We start from the raw sequence: 15,608 nt of genomic DNA, 5'->3' as shown, positions 1-15,608 counted from the left end.
AGAGTTATAGATAAATTTAAGGCTCTCGGAAGAGTGATTTATTCTATGTGATGTATAATTTTCTAGTTTCTTCTTTATTTTCTAATTTTGTTTTTTTATTGACTACCTCTATTATTCTATTACAAACTTCCTCAATCCTTTTTGGATTCAAGTGAGAATATAAATACTCAAAAACATTCTAGTCAATGATGTTCAAAATAAACATGTTTTAAAGCATTATCATCTCATGTTTTAAAAGATACACTTCATGTAATGTAAGTGTATTTTACTTCTTGTAGGGCAGTGTCAAAGTGTCAGCTGCTCTTTGGAGGCCCTCCAAAAAGGAAGAAAAGTTCTCAAATGTTATAGATTGGTTGACAAGTGCTATTCTGGGGATAAGGAGTTGTGGGGGTAGGCCATGCTGACCACAGGAATGTTGAGCAGCAGATGTTGGCTTTGGGCAAAGAACTTTTGATGCATAGTGACTTCTTTGAAATGTTGGAACTGATGGTCCTTGTGGGAACCTGCATCACAAAATGTCTGTCCCAGATGGAACGTACCATGTGAGAATAGAAATGCAGAATAATAGGGCAATGATACCCTATCAAGAAACCAACTGCATTTACAGATTCCCTAAATAACAGGTCAAAATAGATTTTACTATGGTAAATATTCCAATTGCAATGCTCTACAAAATTTTCATCTGTCTGATGTATTTTAAGCAAGATTTCTGGGTCATGTGGGTTTTCTAGTAGACTTCAATGACATGCAACCACTAAACAGAGACCTTGTCATTTATTTAACTCCAACTGTCTTTAATCTTGAGGACAGTAATACTGTGAGAAACTTTGGGGTTTCAACATAATCATGGAATGTTATGCAGGATCAGATTTTCAAATTCTTTGCTTTTGTTTTTCCCACATTTAGTATAGAAGTCTTATGTTATCTATATGTCTTTAAATTGGGGTCTGTGGTTTCTTCTTCTTCTTTTTTTTTTTTTTTCATCATCTTCCCTCCTTTCTCTTTTAGTTCACAGCCATGAACGAACGACAGTGCTTCTACAATGAGTCCATTGCCTTCTTTTACAACCGGAGTGGGAAGCATCTTGCAACAGAATGGAACACAGTCAGCAAGCTGGTGATGGGACTTGGAATCACTGTCTGTATCTTCATAATGTTGGCCAACCTACTGGTCATGGTGGCAATCTATGTCAACCGCCGCTTCCATTTTCCTATTTATTACTTAATGGCTAATCTGGCTGCTGCAGACTTCTTTGCTGGGTTGGCCTACTTTTATCTAATGTTCAACACAGGACCCAATACTCGGAGACTGACCGTTAGCACGTGGCTCCTTCGTCAGGGCCTCATTGATACCAGCCTGACAGCATCTGTGGCCAACTTACTGGCCATTGCAATCGAGAGGCACATTACGGTTTTCCGCATGCAGCTTCACACACGGATGAGCAACCGGCGGGTGGTGGTGGTCATTGTGGTCATTTGGACTATGGCCATTGTTATGGGGGCTATACCCAGTGTGGGCTGGAACTGCATCTGTGATATTGACAATTGTTCCAACATGGCACCCCTCTACAGTGACTCTTACTTAGTCTTCTGGGCCATTTTCAACTTGGTGACCTTTGTGGTAATGGTGGTTCTCTATGCTCACATCTTTGGCTATGTTCGCCAGAGGACTATGAGAATGTCTCGGCATAGTTCTGGACCCCGAAGGAATCGGGATACCATGATGAGTCTTCTGAAGACTGTGGTCATTGTGCTTGGTAAGTTTGTCTTGACTATAACTTATTTTATGGATTCCCAGTGTCTTAATATAAACCATGTTAGTTTATGATCATGATAAACAACAATATGAATATTCAGGTATACATGCAGGGATTACAAGGGAATTAGTCAACTTTATATTAAATCAGTTTACCAGTGTTTCTACCATTACAGAATCAGCTTTATGGGTATATGGGTTTCAGCAGTACAGTATAAATGGTGGTGATATAAAAGATGTCATTGAAGAGTTTGGCTATCTAATATTGAAAATACCAAAATAATGAATCAAATTCATTTTAGTTTTTGAAAGATTTTCTTATAGCTCAAATTGCTTTTGCCTTGTGGTCTCTGTGTTACAGATTTTCTGATAGAAAGTGCTTTCGTATAATAAAAAATATACTTTCATATGTAGTTATTTTTATTAGTCTATTTCTAAGTAAGTTATCTGTCACATTCTGTAATTGTTACTATGTTATTGTGCATAAGTATATTAAGGTTTTGTGTGGATTTACTGAACAAAACATTGGAATTAACAATATTCTCAGACAGTCATCTTCATAAACACTTGATCTTTTTAAATTAATTTTCTGTTTGTAGGAATGGAAGTTAATTCATAGTTCAAGATGAAGAGCAAGATTTTATTCTTTTTATAGACTCAAATAACTTTTTCCTTTAAATAAGCATTATTTTTCCTGAATGAAAAATATGTGATAGTGATCAGGAAGAATATATTTATTCATTTAGGTACTCAGAAAATAGTTAAAGAGCACCTAAAAAGTTCTAGGCTCTGTGCTGGCCCTGGAGATATACCCACAGGAGGGACAGACATAAAACATTTCTTTTGGAGTTTAGAGTAGAGTGCCTATTTAAAAAGTTTACTCGGTGAGAATTTGTTTAAATAATTACCCAATGGAATTCCATATTTTCCAAAGACTATATTCCGGCTAATATTTAAAAAATCCTTTTATCATTTTATCTTTCTCTAAGGAAATTCAGTGGAAAGTTCCTATTATTCTCTTTGCTCCAGTTTGTAAAGCAGTGTTGAGTGAATGTAGCTGGTGATTATGTGGCTCCCCTTAAACTCTGGGGGTTACGTTAATTTTAGTGACTGGAAGGAGATAGAGCCCTAATTATCATTACATAAATTAGCATTCTGGTTGATGCCTCAGTCCTGGCTATGTTGGTTAGGGTGAGTGGATCGTGGAGATCATTTCTGGCTCTACTGAATGTGACCCTCTTATAGATCGGTCAGAATGAGAACTAGGCCTTGGAACTGCTGACACAGCCAAAGCCCTGCCTAGCTAACTGGAACGCTTAGATAATATGCCCCCTGGGGACCTCACCTCAGATGTGAGATTGTCTTATTCCATGCAAGGAAGTTTAGTAGATGTACCAGAAATGGTTTCCCTTGGGCGTGCCCATGCCACAAGGACATAGTCTCCATGATATAGAAGAAACACATCCTAGTTTACTGTGAATGCCATTCTTGTATGAAATTAAACAACATGAGACATTTTACTTCTCCACTGTCTCAAATGTTTATTTACTGATGATCTAAATGTTGCCTGACACTTTTCATATTGTGTGTACTTTTCCTATTATGACAAGTGCTGCATAAAGTTCATGGAACCATCAGCAATACTGAACTCAGACTATTAACCTGCCAAGTTCTTGTTTTACTTTTGACCTTTATATAATATCTAGCGTATTCCAGTGTGCAGTATACTGAATGATTCATGCAAAATTAACTTTTGTGTCTCATTGGGTTATTTTGCAGGTTGAGATAATTATTTTGAGGATTTATAGAGCTGTACTTTCCGTGTACATCTGCCCTAAATGACTCTTCCCCATCTCCCACCAACATACACCCCTAAACTTGAAAATAAATAGAAATAATATTGCCTATTATAATAATAATAGACTCCACAAAGATTGAATATGGTTAACTGCCTCTAAATATTATTTCTATGGCTGCGAGATGGAAGAAATTTTAGAACATGGAAATCTCCAATCAAGATAATAGGTAAAGAAGTTTGGTGAGGCAAGATGGGAATGTGACTGTAATATAGGAAGCAGAAATTAAATTACTATTGCTTTTTTTGAGAAAAGTAGCGAGAATCAGAATGGGCAGGGTATGGGCAGGGGAGTGGTTAGACAGCTTAGAATAGGGAATTCACAATTCTAAAGATGTTTGTCAAGGTGATGCCTGATGCTATTCCTACAGTGTGCTTCCTTGCTTGAATTGTGAGTGTCCATCCTTATATGGGCGTGATTATATGGAAGAGGTAGGTTGGCCTTGTAGGAACAAGAATTCTGGTCTACCTGAAGCTCTTCTCATTGTAAATTAGTCCATTGACAATTTGTTTTTGTTTTGTTTTTGTTTTTTTTTTTCAGTTTGCACATTTAGTTTTTAATATGTCTTTTCTGCCAGATTGTCAGATTTGTGAGGGCAGGCAGAGATTGTTATGATTTGTTGTCTCTCTTCTCCACATTGCCTGTCACAGTTATCTGGCCCAAAGAAGGTGTTGAATAAATAATACTTGAATGAATGTATGTGATGCCAAAACCAAGTTTCTGAGCCTTCAAAACTAAAGACGAGAGAGAGCCATTTACTACAGAATATGCCACTGTAGCCATGTGGAAGCCAAACCAAGTTACGCTCCTATTGCATTCCATGCCTTCTAATCCAAATACAACAGCTTGGAAAAGGACTGGCTACAATGGGTGCTCAGTATATAATATGTTTGTTTTATTTTCATTTATTCTGGGGATGATTCTTCAGTTTCCATTCTCACTCTGTCACAATGACCTCTGGATTTTAGACCTGTTTATTCTTCATGATCAGGAGAAGAATTTGTTGGTAAACACCTTAATTCTTAGGAGTCAACTTAAAAATAAAGGCATCTTTGAGATTTATGATGACAATACCAGTGGCAGGTTTTAAAGCATGATCTTGTATGTAAGCTCCTTTTGAGTGAGTACTGGATCTTAATAATTGTTTTTATTTGTCAGATGCTCATGTAGCATTAATCATGTGCTACCTTAGAAATTAGTATTTGTAAATAATAACCATATGGAGTATAGGTACCATTATTGATTTATTATTCTCATTTTCCAGATGGTGAAAATGCAGGTAAAGAGAGTTAGGTAACTTGCCCAAGGCCACACAGCTAGTAAGTATAGAAGCTGGGATTCAAATTCAGGCACTCAGGTTCCAAAGCCCATGTGTTTTTCACCTCCATGTCATCCTGCTTCTCTTTATAAAAACAACTATGGCACAGGCTGTATTTTGTTATAAAGTTTGAATAGCAGTGTGCTATTAAATAGAAACATTGTGATCGGCCGGGCGCGGTGGCTCACGCCTGTAATCCTAGCACTCTGGGAGGCCGAGGCGGGTGGATTGCTCAAGGTCAGGAGTTCGAGACCAGCCTGAGCGAGACCCCCGTCTCTACTAAAAATAGAAAGACATTATATGGACAACTAAAAATCTATATAGAAAAAATTAGCCGGGCATAGTGGCGCATGCCTGTAGTCCCAGCTACTCGGGAGGCTGAGGCAGTAGGATCGCTTAAGCCCAGGAGTTTGAGGTTGCTGTGAGCTAGACTGACGCCACGGCACTCACTCTAGCCCGGGCAACAGAGTGAGACTCTGTCTCAACAAAAAAAAAAAAAAAAAAAAAAGAAACATTGTGATCCATTTATTTCTGTTGCTACTGCCTACTGCCTGGGCTTTGTTTCCATGGGCAGGCAGAGAAAGCTTTAAGGGAGTGTTCCTTTCCTCCTTTTGCTTCTGATGAGCTCATGACTCTACTTTCATCTGCGCTTTTGTGCTGTTTGGTGTTGCAGCATCCATCCGTAACTGCTTCGGATTGAGGAAGGGTTTTGTTTAAGGTATAGTTAACTTGAGGGTTCATTGTCCCAGTATGAAGTCATGCAATCCCTCCCTAGGCTTTAATTCTCCCTCCTTGACATTTTACCAAGAATGCCTTTTGAGTCTATTTTGAGGTTGAATCAGAGTGGCAGTCAAGATGTTCTTCCTTATTTGACCGCAGACTGTCTTGCGTTGCACGCCCTTTCCTTTCCGGCTCTATTTGTGATGACACTTCTGTTGGGGATCATTAGAAAAGAGGAGAATTAGAATTTAGAAAGAGAAAAAAATCATAGTTAAGGTGTGGAGGTTTTTGCGTCTGAGCCCTGGGAAGGGACATCAGTAAATCCAGATGGGGCTTATGAGGAAGAAGAGGGAGACATCGTTTTTCTAGTTTGATCTGTTTGGGCTGGAAACGATCACCACTGAAGCTAAATTACTCCTTATTACCTACGTACTCTGTGCTGGCCAGGGTCAATACTCAGCACTATTCTTCTTGTGTTGTTTGTAAGCTTGCAACCAAGGAAAGTTACATTTTCTCCATTTTATATCGAGGGAACCAAGTTAGGATAGGGGAAATAACTTGTCTAAGATAATTCTTTTTGTAAGTGGCAGAACTGGAATTCAACTTTAAGGTTGTTGTAGACCATGCTCTCCGGCCACAGGACACTGACTCCACATACCATGCAGGTGACTGTTCACCAGTAGTGATAATAGTGGTGGAAGCCAGAAAAATTTAAGCCTATTGTTTTCTTGTTCACTCTGATGACAGATAATGTGGCCAGTATCCTGTTAGCCAATCTATATGTACTTCTGTTTTCAGCTTAATTCAACAACCATGTTGTTGAGTGCCAATTGTGTGCTAAGGGGTGGAAAAATGAATGAGGAAAATCCTTTACAGAGCTTATGGTGTAGAAGAGGAGACTAAGAGAACTACATAGCCGTTGGGTCCATGTGAGAATAGAGGTACGGGCAGAGGGGTCTTGAGTGGAGGGAGGGGACTCCCTGGGGAGCCAGTATTGACCTGGGTGGAGGAGCTTGCTGTACTGTAGTACGGGGTGGAGGAGAAGGTAGGTGTTAGCATGAGCAATGGCTGTCACCTTTGAGGAATGAAGGTAGTCAGGTGTGATTTGCGTATAGTGGGTATGCCGGATAGAGTTTTGACTAGAGGGTGAAAGCCTTTATGACATACTATGAAGTTTGGGCTTCCGCCTATAGGTGATGGGAGATGCTAACATGTTCCCCAAGCTTCCTTATAGGTAGTGAAATCATGTAATGTATCATCCACACTGAGAAGCTTTTGATAGTGAAAATAGACACTAACGGGGGGGGGGGTATGCAGGGACAACAGGCATAAACTGAGACTGTTCTAGGCAACCCAGGATGTATGGTCACCCTCCTCCTGGGCTCTACTCTGTGCTTGTTTATTTATATTCTTATTAGGTTCTCTTTTGGCTTTTCAAATGCAGAACTCAATACTGGACTTGTTCTACTGTGTAAAAATGATAAAGAAGGGTTTTTTTGTTTTTTTAAAGGCCAAGGTCTGCCCAGATTTAGAATTTTAGAGCTTAAAAGGGTCCTTAAGAATCACACCATTCAACACCCTCATCTTACAAATGAAGAGACTGAAGCTCCCAAGTTAATTGAGAACTTTAGGTCTAATTTAGCTCATGACCCAAACCAGGATCCAGGTTTCCTGACTTCCACTAAGGTGCTGTTATTACTGCCTATGCCTCTGGCTTGTTTAGTCCCTTCCACACTTTCCATCATCTTTTTTTGTGAACATCAACATGTATTTATGTGGCTAGCCAGGATTAGGTGTAAACATTGTGGCTGTAAAGGTAACTGGCTCCCACAGAAAGGGTCTCCTTGAATTTGGTCTTCTCATAACCAACTGGTAATCTGTTATGAAGCTTTTGTCAACAGTCATCTGAAACTGAATTGCTTGCACATTATATAGCTTTTGCACATGTTAGCTTTCTGTTAGCTTTCTTGACAACAACATTGCATTACTGTTTTTCATCCAGCTTCGTTTTTAATTAAGTTTGTGCTTTTACCTGTGTGTGTGTGTTTTCTCACTCACATTCCTTGAGGCAGATGTCTCTTCACTACCGCATTAACTATCTGAGGGATTTTAGGCAAGGTACTTTCTCTATGTTAATTTTTCTGTGCCTTCGTCTTTAGGCTGAAATTGGCCAATTTGATTCCCAAGATTATTTAGGGTTCTATTTATTATTCCATAAATATAAGGACAGTAGCTACTGTGGATCAACTGTGTAGTGGTTTCAAGTAGAAAACTTAGAAATGAGATTGGAACGAAAGCAAGGGACTGTGATTCCTCTTTGTATAAAATGTGCATCACCTTTATTTTATTTATTTATTTATTTATTTTTTTGAGACAGAGTCTCACTCTGTTGCCCGGGCTAGAGTGAGTGCCGTGGCGTCAGTCTAGCTCACAGCAACCTCAAACTCCTGGGCTTAAGCGATCCTACTGCCTCAGCCTCCCGAGTAGCTGGGACTACAGGCATGCGCCACCATGCCCGGCTAGTTTTTTGTATATACATATTTTAGTTGTCCATATAATTTCTTTCTAATTTTAGTAGAGACGGGGTCTCACTCCTGACCTCGAGCGATCCACCTGCCTCGGCCTCCCAGAGTGCTAGGATTACAGGCGTGAGCCACCGCGCCCGGCCTATTTTATTTTTTATTTTATTATTTTTTTAAATAAAATAGTCAAGCTGTTGGAAAGGAGAAGGAAAAAGAAATCTGTAAGTGGTTGTGATCAATTAGTTGAAAACACCACTGCACTCAGACCAGACATCACCTTTTAATAATGAGCTGTTAGATACACTCTCCCCCATTAAAGGGAGGGATGCATTTATAGAGGATCGTCTCAAAGAAATGAATTTTGGGGCTTTACTTTCCCATGCAGAGCTGTGTGGCAGGAAGGGAAGCCTTCTCGATTGGTCCTGTTGCTAGGGGCAGAGTGTGGACACACAGTCTCTTATTCCCTGGCCACAGGTGACCAGCTACACATCCTGTTGCTCTGAAGAGGAATGAAAGCTACCCCAAGTCTCCTCAGGTCCAGTGGCACCCCTGAGAAGGCCTTTTTGAGGAAGAGCCTGAACCAATGTTCATGAGAGCCTTGATTGTTTGTCCAGCCACCAGGCTGTCTTGGCACCACGGGTGGTGGCCGGGAGAGACTCCCCGCAAGCATCCCACAGTGCTTCCCAGACCCCAAACCCTGGGCTCACATCAAAAGAGAAAACAACTTTCCAACACCAGCTCTTTATACGCTTTTGTCGCCCATCTCCATTCAAATATTTTTGCTCAGAAGAAACTTTTAAACAGAAACAAAAACCAAAAAATACCACATGAACCTAACAGAGTTCCTTTTGAGGTGTGGACAGGGGAACCAGAACATGAAGCTCTTTTTTATTTTAGGTCTGATGAGAGTGATTCAGACTTTATCTAGCTGAGACTTGTTGGTCCAAATATAAATGTTGGAAAATCATTTTTCCTTGTCATTAAAGGTAATAAATTATGCAAAGATTTCTCAAATGAATTGTTGTGGCCAGTGGACATTACTGTTGCCTAGGGATTGAGAGTTTAGATGTGGAGCAAGATAAGCCACAGTTTGAAGTTCAAATCCTAGCTCCTTGCTTATTAGTTCCAAACCCTGGATAAATGACTTAACCTCTCTTGAGCCCCAGTTTCAGAATTAATAAAATAAGGACAGTAGGACCTTTCTCATCAAGTGGTTGTGAGCATTAGATGAACAGACTTATGTAAAGCACTCAGTACCATGTCTGGCTTACAGAAAGCACTAAATGGGAGCAAGTGTTTCCATTACTATTAGGTTCTGTCCACATGAGCAACCCCTCCCTTTATCTTTTTCTGACACACCCACATCTACACCTACCCACACACCAAATCCACATCCAATACTGGATTTGGTGTTTGAGATGGTGCTTCATTTCCATGACATAGAATAAAAGTTTTATTGTGTTTAGCAGCTCTTGGCTTGGATAATCTGTAAATTTTATTCTGAATGGCCTTTGCTTTTCCAAAGATATGTCTTTACTGCAGCATTGCCGATGCCTTATTTGTTGAGCCTCAACCCTACCTATGAAAAGTCCTATTAGCATCAAATGTCAGTTTTGACTTGCTAACTCTCCTGAGATGATTCTGTGGTGTTGACTATTAAAATGAACTTTGCAATGGAATAGGCCACTTTGTCAATATCTGTTAGAAAGTCATCAGCTCTTTCAGATGGCTCTACAATACTTAAGGCATAGCCCAAAGGCCAAACATCACTTAGGGTACCATTCTGTTTCCTTCTGATAAGGTGTGTCTGGCATATGTGGGTGAGATGGCAAATGGATGGGGTCATGAGCACCTTATTTCTGTTCTCCAGCCAGTCCCAACTTTACACTGTGAACACCCATGAATCCTTTAATTTGGGAAGAAATGGATATTTAACTCCTCCTTTAATCTCTCACTGCTATTTCATGGATGTCTTTGGAACATCATTATGGATGTTCCATGATGGCAGGGCCTATCTTCCTTTCCAGCCCCTTGAACAGGGTGTGGCACTTAGCAAACTCTAGGTATTTGTCAAATGACTAAATGAAATAGATCTCTTATTCTGGATTGAGAGGTTTACAGGTTGTGTAGACAGGTTGTGTAGCTACAATAGAAATATACCTGTGTAGTCTAAAATTCAGTGTGATTTAATAGTGAGTCGCTATCAAAGGGATCTTTGTGATAGGTAGTTGTAATAAAGCAGTTATAAATCCTGCCCATCACGACATATTTTTAGGCTAAATTCCATGTTTCTGCTTATTAATAATAGTTCATTTTGTCAAGAAATGTGTATTGAATGTTTTCTAGGCTCTCTGTCAATGAGTATGGGTACAAAGATCAACAAAAATATGAACCCTGCTCTCAAGGAGCTCTCACACTAGTAGATAATGACAGATAATTTAAATAAACACAATATAATATGGTAAATAAAACAAAATGATAAAATAGGTGAGCTGTTATGGGAATGCTGTATTCTGACCGGGCCATATCTGGAAAAGACTTTAAGATGAAAGTGATGTTGGAATTACATTTTATATGATGTATAGGGGTTTGCCAAGTGAACCTAGGCAAAGGAATTATTTCTGTTAGTTATTCTTTACACTCTGATTGAATGAAATATTCAGTCACTTCCATTGTATTGCAACTATCATGCCACTTAGATATGACAATAATCCGTGTTAGGCTTGCAAATCTCATGTAAATTCCTGAGAGTGGAAGGAGAAACTTCCATAATTGTCAGATAATATTTTCTTATAATTTTTTGCTTGCATATTGTACTGGTATAATACTTTCATTTTTTTGAATTGGCCAAAGGTAGCAGATTAATATCATCAAATTGGTTATGAAGTAAATGGGTTTTGCATGGTTACTGACCTATAGGGAAAGGGATGAGAAGGGCTGTATAGTGACATGAATGTGTTTGAGGACCTGAAAGATCATTGCCAGGAAAAGTTGATACCTACACCTGGAGCATTATGGGAATATAATTTTTTATGGTATCTTACCATCTGTAATGACCTGGTTGGTAGAGAGATTTCAGAATGTCTGTAGATGATTTTTTTGTTCTTACTGTTATAGCAATAGAATTCAGAGGCAGCTGTTACATCTAGAAACATACTTTCAGGGGTTTACATTCTTTGAGACTGTAAGCATCCTTTCTGATTCCCTGCTATGATGGACTAAATAAGTATGAACAGGATACACACAAGAATTGCCAAACTTAGCAAATAAATATAATTGCATGGGAAGTACTTATACTAAAAAAATTTGTTATTTATCTGAAATTAAAATTTAACTAGATATCTTAGATTCTATCTGGCAACCCTAATGCACATATACACACACACAGGATCAGCTGAGAAATAAAGCATTTTAGATGGCAATCAACTCTGTTTTACATAAATTTTCTTCTTTGTTTTATAGGTTTCCTTATTTTCCTGGAGCTCAATTTAAGTACAGAAGGGGTTTCACTTATTTACTATTTCTGAATTTTGAGTTGTCTTGAAATAAATAAAGAATTATATCCACTTTATAGAATCTTATATTGGTTTTTCAGAAATTATGCTTGCTTATAAGCAGGTAATGTTGCATATCTCCAGGACAAAACTGAATTATTCTCTTCTTTTACATATTCTTTGTCATGCTCTTTGAAAACATTTTAATGAAATTTGTTTTTCCATATAAACAAAGAATTGTTTTCTTGTGTTTGTGCCTTTGATATTTTTTCCTTTGAGGTCTAACTAGAGCCTTGTGCCTCTGAGAAGCTACTTTTTATTGGTATATTTTGGTGAAGATGATAGTGTCTAGACTGCATGTGGTCATGGCTTTACTTAAACCCTGGCAGGTCTCCCGCACCCATAGAGGAGTTATTGTAATGATCCAAAGCAAATATGAAGTTCTAACAGGGTGACATAGCAGTAACAGGGTCTTTTTGAAGAAGTGGGATTTAATCTGGCATTGGGAGACTGGAAATTCATGGCTTCACCTATTTATTCTGCCCAAGTAGACTTTTGTTGACACAAAGAACTCTGAATTTTAAGTTGGGTTTTCCATGAGTTCATTCTAAACAGGTATTTCTGCACTTCAAAAAGCTTCTCTTTATGTGACAGGCATGGATTCATTCACTGAAGTTATTTTCCCTTCTCTTGGGATGGGGAAGGTAGCCACTTAGGAGCCCAGCCTTAAAGGACCTGCAGAAAAGACGGGTAAAGTGAAAAGTCAAGAAGCTTTTGCTGTAGCCAGCAAGTGATTCACCATTTTATGCTACAGAAATTTACTTTGCTAACCTTGCTGAGCACGTGGTGCACAGGAATGCTTTGTATATTGGCTCAGTCTGAAAGGAAAAACCAAGCTGTAAATTGAGCTGGAATCAGTGAGTTTCTGAACTAAATCAGGAGAGGCCATATTTAGACATCCTAAAAAATGTGTGTGTGCACGTATAATGATCAAATGGTCAAATAAACAAACATAGAGATTAGAGCACTGGCTTTATTTAATTTGGCAAATTCTAATGTTTTAGAGGAAAAATGACTTTTTAATTAAAAACCTATTTCTAAGCCACTACAGGTATATTCTAGAGTATTTATAATTACCAGTATATAATTACTCATTTAGAATGGAAGAGAATGCTATAGAAACAAAATATGAATAATAAGACTAACTGTAGTATATGTTATATTGATATAGTGAGATAATAAGATTAATATAATTCATTAATGGAATTTCTTAATGTTTTGGTTCAATCTGAAGTAGTACCACTTTTAAGGCAAGAAATCTATCACTAAGGCATTCATAAATTTAAAAAACATTAAAATTAGAAACAGGAACAGAAAATACATTCATTTATATGTATTGATTTATCTATATTATATTACATAGCAAGTGATTTACTATTACATTATAAAATACTGTATGTTCAATGTGTTGTCCTTCTGCAGTTACTGATTTATAACTTTAATAGTACTATGCTGTATGTAGCTTTATTATTATGTAACTTATTGAGATTATGGGATATTTTGGCCTACTGTTTTGATTTAGACTTTGAGGACATTTTTATTCTATCTTTATGAATATGGATATTTAAATCAAAATTAAAGTAACATTGATTTTTGTTGAGAAGGTGTTTCTGAAGAATATATTATAAATCTACTTTAATCTCTTCAACAATTTAATATATAGCATAGTTAAAATATTTTCAGTTTGCTGTATTTTTCAGATTTAAGTTAACTGAAGTTTTCACAAGAATCAAATCTTTTTGTATAAATGATATGGTGAAGCCTTAACTTATTGATTAGTTTTTTTAACATACCAAAGTGTGACAGCCAAAGCATCTACTATTGTTAGTTTTAATTTTTTCTCCATGTTTACTTTTCCTTGGCCTTATTTTACAGCTGAATATTATAAAAAAGACTTGATTCTTCTTTTAAGTTTTAATATGTAGCAAACTTTATTGTATACAGTTTGGTAGTTTTCAGTTTTGTTTTTAATTAATTTTTCCAACTGATCTTAACTTTTCCTGGGTCAATATTTTTAGTTTTGAGAGTTTCTAAAATGATAATAATAATGGCTAATATTTGAGTGCTTACTAATTATCAGGATTCATTAAGTCCTACTTTGTCCCAAATTTTGAGCAAGAATCTTAATCCCTCTGAATTTCAGCCCTCTCATCTGCCAAATAGAAAAAATACATTTTTTGTGAATATCATATGGGATAATGAGTGTGAAAGCTCTTTTTATAGGAAGTGCCACACAAATATAAGCTATGAATGTTTTTGCAACTGCTGCTTATAGAGCAGTGACCCAAATTAAAAAAAAAAATGTTTGGAATGCTAAGTAAGAAATGTGATGTAGTGTGGTTGCAAAGGCATTAAACTGAATTCTAACTCCACATTTGCCACTTACTGGTTGGTGTGATTCTGGGCAGTCCACTTAATCTTTGGGACAATTCCCTATCTGTACCACGAAGGCCTTCACTACGTCAGTGTTTCTCCAAGTGTGGTCTAAAGACCTCCTGCATCTGAGTCACCTGGGATGCTTGTTCAACAGGCTGAATTTTGGGCCCAAGCCTAGACCTGCTGAAGCAGAACTGTGTTGTGTTGTGTTGGCACTCAGACATCAGTACTTCAGTCACACAGACCTCAAGAACGTCAGTGCTTGGTTGAAGTTACATGGCCTTCAACTTGTCCGTGTTCAATTTTAAATTCTATTTTTTAGCTTTTCCAGTGAAATTGACACATTTTTGGTATCATTTAAACAGCCAGTGCCTGTGATTACCCCATGCATTTTGCGCTCCTCCTTTTCAGGGGAGGCGACAAGAAGGGAAAGGAAAAGGGGTTAGAGAGAAAACACAAAATTACTGGGATAAAATTCTTGGTTCTCGAAGAACTTACTATCAAAGAAAATTGATACTTTCACACTAAATAGACTTTCCTCTCAAAATATTTGAAATATCCACACTAATTAGTTATATCATCCTAAGAAAATTTATCACCTATAACTTAATGACTAAAAATGCACCTGATCTATTATAAAGGTACCTTGAGAAATTATGGCATATCTAAGCATATTTTAAATAGGCATGTGATTCTATATCATTCTAAGAAGAAATCCATTTATTTCTCCCCTAAGAATAGAGATGGAGCAGTAGTATTTATTTTTGCATTAACCTAATACAGTTGTATGTGTCTGCCTGGAAACCTTTGTAGAAAAAAGATAAATCAATCATTTGCTGCTCATAGGCTATATTAGGAATAAACCTTTCATTTTTTTTGACCTGATTCAGTATGGCATAATCTAAAGATTTGGGGATATGGATTCACATGTACTTAGGTTAGAAACCCCAGTTTTGCTGACATATTAACCGTGTGACCTTGGGCAGTATGTTTGACCTTTCTAAGCTTCTCTTCCCCATCTATGATTGGGGAGAGCACTTTTTCCCAAATGCGAAGGTTGTCGAGAAAACTAAATGAGGTATATTCAACTACATAGGCTGCTGCCTGGCAAATATGCAGAGAACATGATGTTTTCATGACTTCCCCATGGCTTGCATATATGAAAGTGCCACCTATGGTCTGAAATTAGTGGTTGGAACTGCTTTCCCAGAATGTTCATTTGTTGGGGCCATCTAGCTTATTTTATTGGCCTATATAATAATGAGTAGCATTTTCCTATTCTCTGCCCGTACAAGTGAACTGAAGATTGTATATGGGGATTCAACCTATAAGTATTAGTTTTTTCATTCTTCCATCACTTCATCCTTTCATCATTCATTCAACCAATGAATGTAGAATCCTAGCAGGATTCTAACAGACTATCGTCTATCAGGATTATGAGACTATCAGGATTACGGTGTTCACACCTTCTTCCACAACTCTTGATATATGGTGTTTCAGCATCTGC

The 15,608-nt window shown here is 37.7% G+C and overlaps 1 protein-coding gene across 5 annotated transcripts in view; it reads left to right on the top strand.

Moving 5' to 3' along the window:
* LPAR1 (lysophosphatidic acid receptor 1) overlaps positions 1 to 15,608 on the top strand; it is a 130,864-nt gene that overhangs the window by 71,431 nt on the left and 43,825 nt on the right. For 4 of the 5 annotated variants that reach the window (XM_069474547.1, XM_069474545.1, XM_069474546.1 and 1 more), the window contains one exon: positions 1,009 to 1,756. In XM_069474547.1, coding sequence (XP_069330648.1) covers positions 1,009 to 1,756 — 748 coding nt within the window. The remainder of the gene's footprint in view (positions 1 to 1,008; positions 1,757 to 15,608) is intronic. The other variant, XM_069474548.1, reaches the window with a different exon arrangement.

This window comes from Eulemur rufifrons, chromosome 7 (genome assembly GCF_041146395.1).
Source record: "Eulemur rufifrons isolate Redbay chromosome 7, OSU_ERuf_1, whole genome shotgun sequence".
NCBI lineage: Eukaryota > Metazoa > Chordata > Mammalia > Primates > Lemuridae > Eulemur > Eulemur rufifrons.
The sequence above is the reverse complement of the archived record's forward strand: the minus strand, read 5'-3'. Positions and strand labels throughout refer to the sequence as shown.